The 16,833-nt window shown below is 49.6% G+C and overlaps 2 protein-coding genes and 1 pseudogene across 2 annotated transcripts; 2 read left to right on the plus strand and 1 right to left on the minus strand.

Moving 5' to 3' along the window:
* Window positions 1-6,435: 6,435 nt before the first annotated feature.
* Window positions 6,436-8,821, plus strand: LOC123180982 (uncharacterized). The gene is made up of 7 exons (XM_044593184.1): window positions 6,436-6,643; window positions 6,827-6,944; window positions 7,042-7,085; window positions 7,300-7,410; window positions 7,842-7,934; window positions 8,019-8,137; window positions 8,485-8,821. The coding sequence occupies exons 1-7, from the start codon at window positions 6,555-6,557 to the stop codon at window positions 8,607-8,609; spliced, it is 699 nt and encodes a 232-aa protein (XP_044449119.1). The 5' UTR covers window positions 6,436-6,554; the 3' UTR covers window positions 8,610-8,821.
* A 267-nt stretch (window positions 8,822-9,088) lies between these two features.
* On the minus strand, window positions 9,089-16,500 carry LOC123180983 (50S ribosomal protein L11). Its single transcript, XM_044593185.1, has 2 exons — window positions 16,281-16,500; window positions 9,089-9,992 (listed from the first exon to the last, which is right to left on the minus strand). The coding sequence occupies exon 2, from the start codon at window positions 9,972-9,974 to the stop codon at window positions 9,510-9,512; it is 465 nt and encodes a 154-aa protein (XP_044449120.1). The 5' UTR covers window positions 9,975-9,992; window positions 16,281-16,500; the 3' UTR covers window positions 9,089-9,509.
* On the plus strand, window positions 12,668-14,018 carry LOC123158404 (uncharacterized; annotated as a pseudogene).
* Window positions 16,501-16,833: the final 333 nt, after the last annotated feature.

A 16,833-nucleotide genomic window follows, 5' to 3' on the forward strand; every position in this document is an offset into this window, starting at 1 on the left:
CTGCATCATGCTGAGCTTGATCCGCCGGGTCAACCGTGGCGGTTAACAGGGCCGTCATCTTGTCCGTGAGATCCATTAGCACCTGAGCCGGCGAAGGCACCGGGTTTCCCGCTCTAGCAGCAGGGTTCTGAACAGGCTGCGCACCGGCCATGAAGATTCCAACCCGGCTTGGCGGCTCAAACAGGTCTGGAATACTGTCACCATCGGAACAACCCATGTGCCTGCCATCTTGAAGTTGATACAACGAATTTGACTCATCGGTGGACGACTCGCCGTCAGAGCCGGCGGCCGTCTCATCACCAGATCCAGATTGATCAGAGAGCCCTCCATGAATACATCCCACAAAAGCATGCCTTACGGCAGGCCGGGCCCGGGCGGGTTGTGCACGCTGAGCCGTCTCAATGAGATCGGCGCAGAGATCCGGCTCAGGGCCCGGCTCACCAATCTTGCCAATGAAAACATGAATTCCGCCGAAGGGGACCCGGTACCCGTACTCAATTGAGCCGGCGTCGGGGCCCCAGTTTGCATCGTCGATGTAGAGCTTGCCGCGACGACTCTTGGTCATCCGGCCCACAGCGTATCCCTTGAGCCCTTCGAAGCTGCCCTTCAAGAACTCAAATCCACCGTGCGCCGGCCCCACGGTGGGCGCCAACTGTCGTGGAATTGTCACGGCAGATGTCCTCGAGCTAGGACTTAGTCGTGGAGCCATCGCAACTAGGAAGCTTGAAGGGGTTAAGTGGGACAAGGAACACGAGGGTTTATACTGGTTCGGCCCCTTACGATGAAGGTAAAAGCCTACGTCCAGTTTGAGGTGGTATTGATTAGGGTTTTGATGACCAGGGAGCTAAACAGCTATGCCTGGCTCTCGACGAGATCTTTTTTCTCTCCCTAAACCGCTGCCGGGTCGTCCCTTTATATAGGGAGGCTGACGCCCAGCAGCTCTCAGAGTCCCGGCCGGCTCATAAGAGTGTCCGGCTCGGACTCTCAACTATTCTTGCCTTACACTACAAGTTCTACCATAATAATGTTTGCAACTACGGGCCTTAAGCCGTATCCGGGTCTTAAGCCCATCTCTGGCCCACCGTCTTCAAGCTTAGCGCCGGGCTTCTGGCAATGACCATAGAGTAACCCGGCCCCTCCTGGCGGGTGACTCTAAGGTCTATATCCTCAACATTAGGCCCCAGATTGATTTGAGCCGGCTCATGTCAATCTTCAATTCTTCGACAGAAATCCTCCGGCTTACCATTGTGTGAGAGCCATAACCCGGCGTGACGTCATCCTCCGGACTCCGGGTAATCCGCCGTGACGTCATCTTCCATTAAGCCCATTTTTTACTCCACCAGATCCGCAACGGATCTTATCTTTTACTGTCATCCCGAAAATCGAGGCGTTTCGTGGGGAGATAACCACGCCGTGGTCTCCTCATTTCTCGCGCCCACTTTATGAGCTCGCCCTTATAAATAGGCCGGCCCGACGGGCCTTTCAGCCACCCTTCTTCCTCCTCGCGCCACTGTTCCTCTGCTCGAGCTCGAACTCTGCCGCCGCCGCCGCGCCCCTGGTCTTCGTCAACCTTGGCCGCTGCATCACCCTGACTCGGTCCAGACAAACGGCGGCAACCTCCGCTCCTCTTCAGCACCGGTGAGTCCTCGCTACTCCATAGGGCAGATCCGCACTAGGGCTTCATAGTTCTTCCTCCGTTCTTCGTAGTTCATCGCGGCCCTCAGTAGATTTGAATTTTACTGCCTCTTTTTGATCTTAGTATAATGTAGAACTAGTGCGGCGGCTGTTTAGTACTTATTTCAAACGCAAGTAGGTCTCTTTTCACTGCATAAGGGCCTCATTCGAGCTCAAGAACTTCCCTCGCGTCTGTTTCTAGGTCTAGAAACTTTTCTTTTGCCCGAGCACTTTGATCCAAAATATTTACCGCAATGTGTGAAACCTGTTTTCACCATACTTAGTAAAAAAACTGCCCTCGTTGAGCCATGGCGGTTTACATTTCCGGCTTAAAGAAAACACGCGCCGTAGAACCCTCCGACTTAAAGGAGACCATGCACCATAGAATTTTCCGGCTCATCTGTGATAAGGCCGTAGACAATCGAATTACTCTCAGTACTTCAAGCGGCTTAAATAGCCCAGTGCACTTAGGCATATGTCATTAGTCCCCTCGATAAGCCGCCACCTTAAACCTTGACTTGTAAGTCTCCTCCGGCTCATTATTAAACCGGACATTTTTCCCTGTATCATAGGCTTCCAACAGTCACCATGCCTCCCAAAGCTCCTAAAGCCTCCATCACTTGCAACTGGATGAGGTCCAATGTCACCAACGAGACGTTAGCAGAGTTTGTCAAGTCAGGCTATCTGCCCAAGAAGGACGTCATGTCCTACCGTGCCCCCGACCCGTCAGAGGAGAGACCACAGCCAAGGGACGGGGAGGTGGTCATTTTTGCGGATCACATGAGTCGGGGCTTCGCACCGCCCGGCTCAAAGTTTTTCAGAGACGTTCTGAATTTCTTCGATCTGCGGCCTCAGGACATAGGACCCAACTCAGTGTCCAATATCTGCAACTTCCAAGTGTTCTGCGAGGTTTACCTTGGAGAAGAACCCAGTCTGCTGCTCTTCAGAGAGCTTTTTTATTTAAACCGCCAGAACGAGTGTGCCAACGGGCCAAGTTTGGAGCTAGGCGGCATCTCCATCCAGCGGCGGGGGGACTGCCTTTTCCCTTACGCAGAGCCGCCAAGCCACCCAAAGACTATTCCATGCACCAGTAGTATTCCATCTGATGACGGTGCAAAGTTGAACTAGGCGCTGATGAAGGACATTAGGGTGTGTTTTTCACATCCACACTTCATTGTCCAAAAAGCAATAATTCCTTTTTCCTTTGTGAAAAGGCCTAAGGCCAAATATTAAGGAACATGTGTCCTTACAAACTCACCCGTAACAGAAAAATAAAGTTACATTCAAATCTTTGGAGAAGCCGAACACCTCTTCCTCCTGCATCCACTTATGGTGCCGTGAGCATAGTTCGATTCTGCCTCTGAACCTCTGCCTCTATGGAGCAAACTTTTTTCAACCCAGGAGCTTGTGGAACACTACTGCAGGATGCTGCTAACGCGACACATGAATAAGAGACCCTTCGATCAAACTGTGTGTGATGCATGAATCGTAAATGGTTTCATAATAAAACCATTACCAATAAGACGAACAATGTGCGATGGCTGAGACATCAAGCATGATTCAGATTAGAGTTACGTGTGTGCTACATGGCATACAGTTGATTCATACGAATTGTTTGCGATGAGCATAACAACAAAAACAGTTAGCCAGATCAAGGTGTCTGCGATATACGACATATAGTTCACTCGGATTAACTATTTGCGATTAGCGGACATAGCAGGAACAGTCAGCCAGATCAAGGTGTGTTTGATAGATGGCATACAGTTCACTTGGATGAACTATTTGCGACGAGCCAAAACAAGAAACGGTTCGTCTAAACAAGATGCGTGTGATTCACGGGAAACAGGTCGGTAATCATAAATGTGTGGGAAGACCGATAATAACACAGACGATTGCTCCAGATAAGTTGTGTGTGTTGTGGGTAAACGGTTAGTGGTAAAAAATTGTCAGCGATTGATGAAATAATCACTGACGGGTTCCGTAGTTTAATCTGCATGCTGGGATTTCCTCAGTCTGCACAATATCTATGCTCTGTCTATGGAACAACAACATATATATTTATAAGGACATGATTGCATAACTAAATTAAACATCCTTACGTTATATCACAAATACCAGAAATATCAAGGTTCAAATTCCAACATTACAAGGCCTAAATTCAAAAATTACAAGGTTCAAACTGTTCTTACAAATCAAATCCATCTTCTTCAGAATCTGGTTTATGCATTATTTCTATGAAAGGATCAGCCACCAAGAAGTCATATAGCGGCTTGATATAGTAACTTCCGAACAATTTGTCAGATGAAGTTACAAACTGAAATTCTGCTTCTGCAGAGCATTTTCCATTCAGCTGTAGACGCCTGAGCTGATTAGCAAACCATTCACTTATGCATGCTATATGTAGGGCAAACCTCATTACCTTGAGCACACTTGCTTTCTGAATAAAGAACCTCACTAATTTAATCTCTGGTGTGGTGCCTTGGTACTCGTTTAAAGTAATTTCTGTGAGATGAAGAATAAGGCATTTAATGGGATTGTTATCTTGCCGCATATTTTCCGCTTTTCAGCCTGCTCGTATATGCAAACGAAGACAACATATTAGTGCCTAGCTGTAGTTTTGAACACGGGCCTCTTTGATTTGCAGGATTTCTAAAATACACGAAGAGTGACATGCCATCTTCAATCGTTCATGATTAACATCTCAAAAAATATATGTATTGAAATCCTCCAAATTTCCTTTAGAAATCATACTACTTTGTCATTGTAATCATGGGTAAAAGTAACAACAAATTGAACTCCGTTATGTTCAGCAATTAAGGAGTAATAGAAATGCTCATCACTTCTTGGTTTGGCACCATCTGCATCCACCATGGCCATCATGTCTTGAATCTCTTATGTTTTTGGATCTGCAGTCTTTTTTGCACTCTCCTATGCACCCCCCCTCTCCTCCATAGCAACAAAGGTTGCCATCATGCGCACAAAAGCCTCATTTTTAGCATTTTCACTTGTCCAATTTTTATTCATCTTAGAACTTGGTGAATAAGGGCATGACCTCTTCTTACCACTCCTTGCTTGATTCAGAAGAGGGGTAACTTAGCCTTCCTAATGTGTTCACACCCTGAATTCTCCTCTAAATTAATTTGAGAGAGATCACCTTGATATGTGCGAGTTTGCATCTTCACATTATCATTTGTGACACAATAAGTATAAAAAACCACTGACATTTTATCCTCCTCCGCTAGTAGAGCATACCAAAATTGTGCAGCTTGTGGATGTGCATGTAACATGTAGCACCACATGTTAGCAAAATAAAGCAGCATTACTCACCTATTTAGAAAATGACATGACAACAACGATACCTTTATCTCCAATGGCTTAGAATGCTCAACATAGCCTTGTGTGCTAGATGACCTTGGTTGCAGCGCGCGGTGGCTGAGAAGGCGTGGTGAGACTCCAACATCCAGATGCCCGCATAATCACTGGTGATCTTTAGTGTCGTCACTAGATCAATCATTAGGGACGGTAGTCACACTCTCTTTTGTATTGATTGGTGGCTCCAAGAAGGTCACATCAGCGACATCACATCATGCCTATCTGCCTCCGCTTAGACTAGGGAGATCGATCCCGCACGGTGAGAGAAGGGGTGTGAGGAGGTTGCTGGAGGGCTGTTAGCCTGAATCTCAATGTGGACGCGCTTCAGGAGTTTCTCCACATGGAGGAGTGGACGACCAACATTCCACTTGAGGGGTCGGTCGATGCACTAATATGGGTGTGGGAGGGTGACCATCGCTTCTCAGTGCGGACGACCTACATGGCTCTCTTTGGCGGCCGTGTGGCGGCATCAGGAGCAGACCGGGTTTGTCCTTCGCAGGCACATTCAACCTACAAGATGTTTGCTTGGCTAGCCCCGAAGGATAGGTGTTGTACTGCTAACAAATTGCAGCGTCAAGCCTACCACATCAGCAGGCTTGCCCCTTTTGTGTTGAGGAGCCCGAGTCTCTACAACATATCCTGTTGGGATGTGTGTTTGCTCGGTAGATTTGGCACGCAGTATCGGGGTCATGGGGGCTTGCCGGCTTGGGCACTCGATGCCTGCACCTGATAAGGAGTTGCTTCACTGGTGGTCTTCCAAGAGCAGTGGATAGAGATACTTTGATCAGTATCATCTTGATCACCTGGACCATTTGGGCGCATCAAAATGACGTGGTCTTCACTGGAGCCACCCCGCGGTGAGCGTAGTGTTGCAACGAATCCACAACGAGGGGAGCAACTAGACTACCGCATCACTATTTAGAGATAGGCGTTTTGGGTCCTTTAATACAGGTGGACATGTCGAGCGACAGTGAGTCGTCCAGATGCCGTTTTATTTTTTTCATACATGCACACCGTTCTCGTATTTCCTTCTATAAGCATGACACGTCTCCAGGGACGTGTCCTTGAAAAATGGTGTTCCGGGCGAAAAAATAAACAAACAAAATCAACACTATATACACATAACTGTTCATACTTTTGGTCCTGATTATTTTTTTTACCTGAAATCAACAGGTTTGTTTTCACATTACTGTTCATACTTTTGGTCCTGATTATTTCTTTTACCTGAAATCAACGGGGTTTTTTTTACTTAGCGAAACTTTTTATACGAGTACGACAAAAGGTCAACTTTGTTTTCAGAAAGTTTCAGAATTTGTTGAGTTTTTTGGCAATTGCTAAAATAATTTTTCATATGAGGTGCTGGTGCATCCGAGAGCCAAGGGGTATTTCCCGAATAACTGTCCGCTATCTCCGCTACCCGGGAGGCGCCATTCTACCGAACAGCTCACCGGCACCGCTGCCTCCTCCTTATTTCGGCGACTAAATCCCTACGTCTACCGAACATTTCAATGGCGGAGAGGTTCTTCTCCGGCACGTCCACCGCCGCACCTCCGTTCGACGACGCCGGCATCATCCTCCTCTCGGGCCCTCCGTGCTGGTATGCCGCCTCCCAAACTTCCCTCGGCTTGCTGAAACTAGCTCCTTTCCGTCCTGCGCGCCGGAGCAAACCGAAGCTGTCGTAAAATCCATGCGTTTCATCCAGTACGTTATCCCCGTGATCCGTGCTTACCTCACTCCCCGCCGCATCGATTTTGTGGCCTTTCTTGCTGCTGTGTAACAGCGGGAAGACCTCGCTCCTTTTCCAGTTCGCCATAAACCGTGCGGCGGAGAGCGGTCGGCACGTGGTGTTCATTTGCAGCAAGGGGAGGTTGGAGAACAGCCCCCCCTTCTTGTCCCAGGTGAGGATTCTTGCCTGCCAGTTTAGCTAATGAGGTGAAACTGGATACGCTGGTTGTTCCCGATTTCTGAAGCCACAACTTTTCCTCTTGCTTCCAGGGTGTTGAGCCATCCCTGAGCGTGCTTCAGAGAATACAAATCAAGTAAGGAGTGTTGAACCTACAATGCTGGTTTACTTTTGTAATATCTTGCTTAAACTCCATAAGAGTAAGAGTATTGGTCATGCTATGTACTGTGACATTTTCAGTGTTTATTCGGACCGGTTTAATGTTTGGAATTATGGTGATATGGTAGACTCGGCTATATCATGCAGTCATAACTAATTTATGCTTAGTTCTGTGCATTCTATGCCTGCAGATACATTGAAGACGATGAGGGAATCAGGAAGTACTTCGCTGCATTTCACCTGCTTGACGACTTTCCTGCTGCAGTCATTGTCGATGATTTTACCGGTTTCTTTTCGGAGAGGTGCTATCATTTTTTCCTTTCTGCTGACCATTAATGACACTTACAACAATGTGTTACACAATTCTCCTTTTGGACTTTAACCATGAGATGGATTTGTTTCTGATATTTTTCTTCTAAGAAACGCAGTTGAGGATTTTCAGCATTTGTAGTTAATATAAATAATGGTAATATCTAATACTGTATGTACCAAGTCATTACAGTGTGCTGGGTGTCCTTTTGTCTCCTAGCTCAGCATATTCCATTCATAACATGCTTTCAATTGTTTTACTGAAACCTTTGGTTATAGATCACCTTTACTCTGTTCAGGATGGTCAGATGTTATTGAGATGTCAACCATCAAAATAAAGAAATTATAAGCTCTTTAATTGACGTAAAATACAGACTCTTGATATTTTATATGACTAATTCTTACCATGTTGAAGCTGTAATAGGAGCTGTCAGTTAAGATATGGAAATACTAGGGCTCGTGATCTAGCATTGGTTCGCATATTAGCGTTGTGTCAAAATGCTATTTCGCATGCAAAGTAAGTGATGAAGTCAAACCCAGATCTTTAAGTATCTCCATTTTCTATGTTGTTTAGAGTAAGACATCTCAATCCCTTTTGTAGTGCAAAGCTTGGAACCATTGGATCTTGCAACCTCTTGCTCTCTGATGTACATCAAGGTGACAACCCAAGGTCCCTGTTCATCTACAAGAGATGGATAGGTTCCATATATACAATCCAAGGTAAACTGTGTATGTAGCCATTATTATTGTGCATTCGTACATTTATTAAGTAAGCATTTTGTACTGCCATTTGTCATCCCTTAGTAGTACATTTTGCATCCCATATAAGGCATGCCAGCTGGTTGGTTTGCTTATTCTCTTTTCCATATTATAAGATGCCTTTGTCGAGAGTACCCAGGTGAAAATGCCAAAGTACACGAGGACATTTAGTTCAAAATGCCAATTCGCCTTATTTGAAATCCATAGAACTTTCCCAATATTTGTTTTTATGGCCATAAAGTGAATATAAATTTGATGACTCTTGAGCTAGTATGTTTTCATGATTTAATCTTACTGTCTTTCCTCAGGTGACGGCTTAGGTTCATATCTACTCAAGAACATCAGCACTCCACAAAGTGGAACCAAGGAAGCAAGAGCAGCTAAATACTCAATAGCTTTACAGTACCTTGTTCTTGAGGAAATAAAAGAATAATACGTTGCTATTTATTTAAATTTACTGTGCGAGATTTTAGGTTCAGATTTCCCTGAGCTGATTGTAAATCCCAAATCTTAATTCCTACTTTGGTAAGATTTTCAATTCAGATTCGTCCATGAATTGGCTGTAAATTCTAACTCTAAATTCCTACTCTGGTGTTGGCCATTCCCTTGGAACAGTAAGATGCAAAAAGTATTTTAGTCGATACATAAGATTGCTTGTACTCCCTTTGTACCAAAATACTTGTCATGGTTTCAGTTAAGTTCGAACTAAAACCACGACAAGTATTTTGAACAGAGGGAATATGCTTTAGTTGGAAGCCACACTCAGAATTCGGCTTATTTGATGCTGCCTAACCAAAAAAAAGGCAATATCTGTTGAGTATGACTGCTTCTCTTTCAATGATATCGTGTGCTGGTGTTCATTCCATCAAATAGAATTAGCAGAGTTAACTGCTGATTACACTGAGAAAGATCTGAGAATGATAAGATATTTAAAGTTGCAAGTAAAAGTCATGTAAAAGCGCCAAAATTAACCATTACATATTTGTGTTTCAAATACATTGCCATTACACGAGAAATGACAATGATACCAAAAGTAAACAAACAACTAGCAACTTGGCAAGGTAACAGAAATGGATAATATTGTTCGTCTGGCGCAAGCTCAGAAGTAACATTATTTTCCATGAAATATCTCCCATGGAAGAGATCAACATTGCAGCAGGAACAGCTGAAGACTGGGTATGAAGAAAATGAAAATATTGCCTGGGCTGAAGAGCTCAGTAAGGATCAACAATTGAAGAACTCCCATCTTCTCCCACATCAATGAGAAACTACAGCTCACAAATGTCACCTAGGAAGGTAGGAGCTTGGTACTATTGGAGACGAGCCAATCCACTCAGAGATCCTTGACAATCTCAATGCCCATTGAGTTAGCTGTGCCAATGATAGATTTGCACAACGCCTCGAGCGACATATGCTTGCAGAAGGGGTCAGCTTGTTTAAGTTTTGCAATCTCATAAACGTGGCGGAGTGTTAGGGATGACACAACGTTGTGACCAGGACGAGTGCTGGCGGTCTCAATTCCTGCTGCCTTCTTGAGGAACCATGAAACGGACGGCGACTTGACTACAAACTCGAAAGTGCTATCTTTGTAGGCAGTTAGCGTGACCTGCATAGGAGTTTCTGCCTTGTATTTCTGGGTCCTTGCATTGAAATCCTTGCAGAATGCCATCAAATTGAGCCTATAAAAACCGAGTGCCGGACCAACTGGTGGTGCAGGACGTGCAGCACCAGCTGGAACAAGCAGGCGGATTGTTGCCAGTATAGGCTTCCGTGCTACTGCATCTTTCAGAGTTGCCATGTGATTGCTTTAGTAGATCTGCAGTAAACACGAGAGTTTAAATGAAATTAGCAGAGTTTTCAACGAATTTCATGAAAAAATTGCAAGACAACTCAACAGGTGTTTGCTGAAAGCATCATATCAGACTTAGGGTCTGCAATCTGCCTCCTCGACGGCTTTAACTTTTGAATTATATACCACTAGATGCCAAAGATACACTTGTAATGTACCTGAAGAGCTAGCGTCGGAGGAAAGGTGATTTACACAGTGGCATGGAAATTCCTTGACCTGCTCTAAGCAGAAGCAAGTTACAGACTATTCCTAGTCTCTTTCGACACCCTCTTCAGTCAATCCAACATAGCCTAGAATGTGGTCAAATGATGAACAATTCTACTTACATGTGGTTACAAGCAGTCAGACTGATTGGCGCAACTGATTGGCTTTTGCGGATGAAGTAATATATCTGGGCAATCCAATGAACCTTCTGGAACTATCTCCTGTATTGTTTTTCCAAAGATACATAACAATTGCTCTATTTTGATTTTTTTCATTAAGTTACTTGGCTTGTCAGCTCAGTGGATCTATTTCAGATGAGGAGACCAACTAAAACAACGTTTTATTTCAGATGAGGAGACCAACTACATACTGTTTTTCCAAAGATACTTTTTTTTAACCGGGCTAAACCCCTTTCCATTGAAGCATAACGGAAATACAAAGCCGATCCAAGATTGTTCAGGAGACGGGAAAGGGAAGAAGCGAGTTCAACGCACCAACAGGGAAACCCACTGTAGATGCTCGCAATCGAAATATAATCCAAAGATACATAACAATTGCTCTATTTTGATCATTACTTTCATACAGTTACTTGGCTTGTCAGCTCACTGAATCTATTTCAGATGAGGAGACCAACTAAAACAACGTTTTATTCAGGCAGACAACTTGTTGGACACTGACTTGCAATATCTGGGTGCTCTGCAAACAGTCTCAAAAAATACATAAATAAAGTGACCCCTAGATCAAAGCGGTACCACAAATCCTCTTTCAAATTTAGAAACAATGATTACCACCATGAAAACGAAAGGTTGGAGAATTCTGCAAGTGATACGCTCGAGGGGATTTCATGGATTTTGAGTTTTTGACACCCTAAAATCACGAAAGGAGGAGTAGCGCTCGGCTGTAGGACTAGGCTTCCCCGCACACCGCGCCGCTGGCCACTCCGGCCGCGGCGGGCACCGCACGCCTACCACCGCCCACCCGGGCGCTCGCCTCCGCCCATACCTCCGTGCCCCCAGCTCCGGGATCCCGCGTCTCCACCGGCCAGCCTTCAATGCGGTGCTTCCGCTGGTCGGGATATGTCCCCCGGTTCCTCTGAGGTTCCAGCCACCCCGTCCTCCTCTGCGGGCTGGCGTTGGGATACGCCGCCGCGAATCCTGCGTTAGATCATCATGGTTGTGCCCCCTCCCTTGCTCAAATCAATCGTGGTCACTCCATCCACGCACATTCACTCCTCCGGCGCCATTGATGAGGAGGGATGGATGACCTATCAATCCCGCAAGAGCAGGCGCGCAAGCAAAGATCCGCTGGTCGGCGCGGGGAGCCAGCGCAGGGGCAAAAGGTCCTCCCACGGGCACGAGGCCTTCTTAAGCAGATTCAAAGGCCTTTGTTTTCATTGCCTCAGACCCCACCATCGCCGGATAGATTGTAGAGACCCACTGCACTGCATCATTTGCAAGAAGGCCGGGCATTTCGGCAGAGAGTGCATGCTGAACCCGAAGAATCGACGGGGGGCGGCACGGTGAAGGAGAGGCTGGGTGAGCCGCGACTGGTGCGCGAGCGCCTTGTTTTCCCCAGTCCGGCGGCGATGGCTGCGGCGGACGCCCCCTACATCGACCATCAGCGCCGGCCGCGCAACAGCCACAAGGTCATCGCTTCCTCGCCGGACATGGAGCAGCAGCTCTTCCTGCTCCAGCAACATGCCGCCGTGGTCACCGCGGTGAGCAAGATCCACGCGGTCAGCCCCTACTCCATCGGCAAGACCATTGAGAAGGAGTTCCAGATCCCTGCGCACCACCTCCGCATCACCAACCACAACCCCGAAGACTTCTTTATCCACTTCAACCTGCCGGCACACAAGGAGCTCGTCGTGCGTCGTGGCTCGCTGGTGGTGGACGAAGTCACATTCCTGCTGGAGCCTTGGAGGGAGGACATGCACGCGCTGCTCGAGACCTAGATGATCCATGTGCGCATCGTCATTGAGAAGCTGCCCATGATGCTCTAGACCTTGGAGGGCACCGCGGACGCGCTGGGGGACAAGGTGATCATCGACCGGCTGGATAGCCGCACGTTCGAGCGCGCCGACACAAAGACTTTCGCCATGTGGGCATGGGTCGCCGACCTCGCCCACATCCCCACGCGGCGCACGCTCTGGAAGGACACCAAGGGGGTTGGCCTCGTCGAAGAGATGTTCGGCTTCTCCCCGCCAAGCCGCGCGGTGGCGCCACCGCGCATCTCAAGAGGTGGGACGTCCTGGTGCACCTGGACCGCATCGAGGACTGGACGCCCCTGTCTCCGCGCTCATCCCACTCAAGGCAAAGCGGCATCCCCTCCTCCGAAGAGGACGAGGACGACCGCCCGTACCCGCGGAACCCACCCATGGGCGGCTGGGTGCATGGCAAGGAGGACGGCAAGCCAGTGCTGGGGCCTGACCGGCGCGGGGCTCCCAGGTGCGTGTGGCGTCCACGGGCTGTCGGGGCATGCCCTCGACGAGGCCAAGGCGCGGCCATGACGGAGACGACGGCCACAGTGGCCAACGGCGTTCCTGGAAGGACACCTTGCTTGGTCGGGCGCGCGGCAAGGAGCCGGCGACGGCGGGTTCTTCCTCGAACCGCCACAGGAGCCGCACCCCGGTGTCACGCCACCGCCAGGGCACGCAGCGTGGGCGCCGCTCCTCCGCCGGACACGGCAACCAGCAGGCGGCCAACCTCAGCAAGGGGCAGCGTGCAACCAGCCGCAGCAAGGGGCCGGGGCACTCGTCTGCCGTTCCGGGTGCATCCACCGTCGCCCCTCCTTGCTCCTCCGAGGCCGCTTACGCCACAAAGGCCCCCACCAGGGTGGACCCGGTTGCTGACTTCTTCGACGGTGCAGTAGACGTGCTTCCTCCATCACGCCCGGACTCGCGCGCTTCCGAGCTCGATGCCACGGTGGCGGCTAAGCTCGACAAGCCACTAAACTTCGCCAGCGGAGGGAGCGCGGGAAACGGCGACCCGATAGACATGGGACCGGCTCTCTCGCTGGCGCGTCACACCCCCGAGGCGGCGATCACCCACTCCCTACAGCTCAGAGCGGTGACAAACCAGGTGTGCCACCTTCAGCTGGGAAAAGGAAGCGGCAGCGGGGCGTCGGGGCAGCTCTTCACCAACATCCCTCCGTCGGCTGCTCGGGCAAGGCAAGGTGCGGGCAAAGACACCGCTCAGGACCAGGAAGACGACGGTGACACCAACACGGCAGAGCGCGCGCCAAGCAAGCAACTCCTCCACGGTACCAGTGAGCCAGCGGGCTACCCTATGCATCATCCACGGGAAGAGAAATCGCAGGGCCGGACGGCTTCAATGGCACATTCCTCAAATGTTGTTGGCCAATTATCAAACTAGACATCATGGCAGTATTCCACCAGCAGGGGGAGATCTCGCGTCGCTTAACACTGCCCTAGTTGTCCTACTACCCAAAAAAGATGGGGCCATGAAGATCACTGATTTCCGCCCGATTAGTCTCATTCACTCCGTAACAAAATTGATCTCTAAAGTGCTCTTCATTCGGCTTGCGAAGGTGATCCACACAATCATATCTCCAGCCCAGACGGCTTTCCTCTGGACCAAGTGCATCCACGACAGCTACCTCTTCGTGCAAAACAGTGTCCGAGCGCTTCATCGACGAAAAACCCCCGCCCTCCTCATGAAACTGGACATAGCGAAAGCGTTCGACATGGTGTCGTGGGAATACCTCCCGGAGCTGCTCCAAAGATTAGGGTTTAGCGCGCGCTGCCGTGATTGGGTTGGCTGCTTATAGCCACCTCCTCCTCTGCCTACATGCTCAATGGGATCTCAGGCGACACCATAGTGCACCGGCGTGGCCTCCGGCAGGGTGAACCCATGTCGCCATTCCTCTTCATTTTAGCCATAGATCCCCTGCACCATCTCCTGACGGCGGCGGTCGACTAGCAAATCCTAATGCCAATTCCGGGGCGCGAGCTAAAACTCATAGTGAGTCTGTACGCCGACGACGTTGTAGTCTTCATAAACCCCAGTAGGCAGGAGGTGGACAATCTGATGAGCATCCTGCACGATTTTGGTAACACGACGGGCCTCTGCATAAACTCGGTAAAATCTTCGCACCTATTAGATGTGAAGAGCTTAACATTCAGGAGGTGCTCGGGGGTTTTGGGGGATCCACCGTGGTGTTTCCGATGAAGTACCTAGGCCTCCCAGTGACACCAGGTCGCCTCCGACTCGTGCACCTCCAATTCATCATCGATAGGATCAAGGCCCGGCTAGCAGGATGGAAGGGCAAGCTGTTGCCGATCTCGAGCAGACGTGTGCTGGTGCGTTGCATGCTTAGTGTGATGCTGACGATCGCACTGACAGTGTTGAAGGCACCAAAGAAGCTGTTCAAGGAGGTGGACAAGTGCCGGAGGCGCTTCCTCTGGCGACAAGACGAAGAGATTACTACAAGATCAACTAGCCGTCCGTGTGCTCGCCGACGGCGTGCGGCGGCCTCGGCATCCATGACCTGCAAAGCTTCAGCCGCGCCCTGCGACTCAGGTGGCTGTGGATCACTTGGCAACACCCGGAGCGCCCATGGGTGGGGTTGGAGACACCATGCAGCACGGAGGACAGAGCGCTCTTCATGGCGGCGACTACGGTGAAGATCGGAAATGGTGCAACCGCAGCCTTCTGGCACTCCTCCTGGGCAGGGCCGGCCGCCCTTGCCCAACAATTCCCTCTGCTGTTCACGCATTCGAGGAGGAAGAACAGAACCGTCACGCAAGCACTGAACACTGACACTTGGATAAAGGACCTGGCGCACGGCTGCGCCCAGGAGCTGCTTCCAGACTTCCGGAACATGCATAGAGCCATCAGGGGAGCGACAGAAGGGCTGCAGGCGGAGGTGGCGGATGAGATCAAATGGAAATGGGAAAGCTCAGGAAACTACTCTTTAAAATCAGCCTATGCGATGCAGTTTGTGGGGAGAGCTGCCACAACTTTTGATCAAGATATCTGGAGGGTTTGGGTGCCGGGGAAGATCAAGATGTTTGCTTGGCTGATGTTCCAGAATAGACTATGGTGCAACAACAGATTGCAACGACGGGGCTGGGCCAATGATTATTTCTGTCAGATGTGCGTCCGGAACCTCGAGTCTGCTCATCACCTCTTCTGGGAGTGCACGAAGACACATGAGGTATGGACGGAGATAGGACGATGGCAGGGCTGCTCTTCCTTCGCGCCCACGGACGACTGGCACAACGCCTCCTCCACGGCGGTTGCTCACCACATCTACGAGGGCGTCGAGTCAAAGTGGAAGAAGGGCGCCAGAACTCTGCTGCTGTTGGCGTGCTGGGAGATCTGGCAGGAACGGAACCACTGCACTTTCAGAAAGAAGCTCCCATCCACTCGACATATTATACAAAGGATCACCAACTCAATTGAGCTTTGGAGGATAGCAGGCGCAAGATGCCTCGAGAGCCTGTTCGGGGAGCCACCGTGACATAGATAGTGAGGGGATGATCATGCAAGGCCAGCAATTGCTGGATCTTAAAAAAAAAAGATGCGCTCGAGGGAGAACTCACTGCTCAAGACAAGTTTGTGATCACCCTTAATACCACGATGGCCATTTCTTTTGCAAGGACAGAGGAGGCATCGAGACGCAAACAAGTAATAAACCTTAAACACAAAATCTTGAATACATAACCCACAACAATCTTACTTCTCCTAAAGCCCTCGAGAGATACACCGCACACAGGCTCGGGCGCATCTTCTGGGCCAGGCCCTGAATTCCGCCTGGCATCTGACCCGTCGTCTCGGGCATTTCGCCGAACACCTTCCAGGTGCCGTGAGAGGAGTGCGGGTACTGAAGAGAGCGCACAGGCGCAACGCGGACGAGGTAACTCTGGCATTCTTGATTGAACTGGAACCAAGAACGCGCCCAGTCCCGTCGTACAATGCGTGGTGGCATATCGCATACATGTCCCGAGAAAAGAAAGCAGGCGCACACCACTGGGGATTCCATTCGAGGTCGACCGCTATACGCTGAGACCGAGAAGTTGAGGCAAACCTGGGCGCGCCTTCGCCGAGATGACAGCAAGCCGCGCCGGTTGCCGGTTGCCGGTCGCACTGTCGCACTCCTTGGCCGCTCCCGCGCCCGCGCCGCTCGCCGCTCGGTTGCTCGAAATCGGGTTCAAGAGTCAAAACTCCCGTGATCGACCTGTATGGCTGACTGTGTTTTGAGAGTAGTTGCCGGGCTTAGGGTTTACCTCGAGTTTTTCTGACCCGTGGGCCATAATTTAGTTTTTTTTTAAGGTTAATTCGGTCTCGGTTTCAGTTCAGTTTTCGGTTGGTCGGTTTTTATGCCCAAGCCTAGTTCTGGCCATACATGCCTACTGTCGGAACTTTTTTTTCTTCGAAAATGTTAGGTAGGGAACGTTCCCCAGGAGCCAAGAGTCAGCGAACCACGATCGATCCATCGGTCGCTTGCGGATGAATCTTAAGGCATTGCCATGTGCCACGTCAGTTTGCCCGAGCAATTCATTTGGAATGTGGTCTGGAGCGAACTCCCTTACACCCACCGCCTGCACGACGCACAGTAACTCCCGCACCCACCCCTTTCA

The sequence above is a fragment of the Triticum aestivum genome, chromosome 1D (genome assembly GCF_018294505.1).
Source record: "Triticum aestivum cultivar Chinese Spring chromosome 1D, IWGSC CS RefSeq v2.1, whole genome shotgun sequence".
Lineage (NCBI taxonomy): Eukaryota > Viridiplantae > Streptophyta > Magnoliopsida > Poales > Poaceae > Triticum > Triticum aestivum.

Excerpts from the sequence above, each read along its gene's own strand:
- LOC123180982 (XM_044593184.1), top strand. The coding sequence starts at position 6,555 with ATGGCGGAGAGGTTCTTCTCCGGCACGTCCACCGCCGCACCTCCGTTC. Across the intron at positions 6,945-7,041 it reads GCCCCCCCTTCTTGTCCCAG|GGTGTTGAGCCATCCCTGAG; the intron begins GTGAGGATTCTT and ends TCTTGCTTCCAG. Across the intron at positions 7,086-7,299 it reads CTTCAGAGAATACAAATCAA|ATACATTGAAGACGATGAGG; the intron begins GTAAGGAGTGTT and ends CTATGCCTGCAG.
- LOC123180983 (XM_044593185.1), bottom strand. The coding sequence starts at position 9,974 with ATGGCAACTCTGAAAGATGCAGTAGCACGGAAGCCTATACTGGCAACA.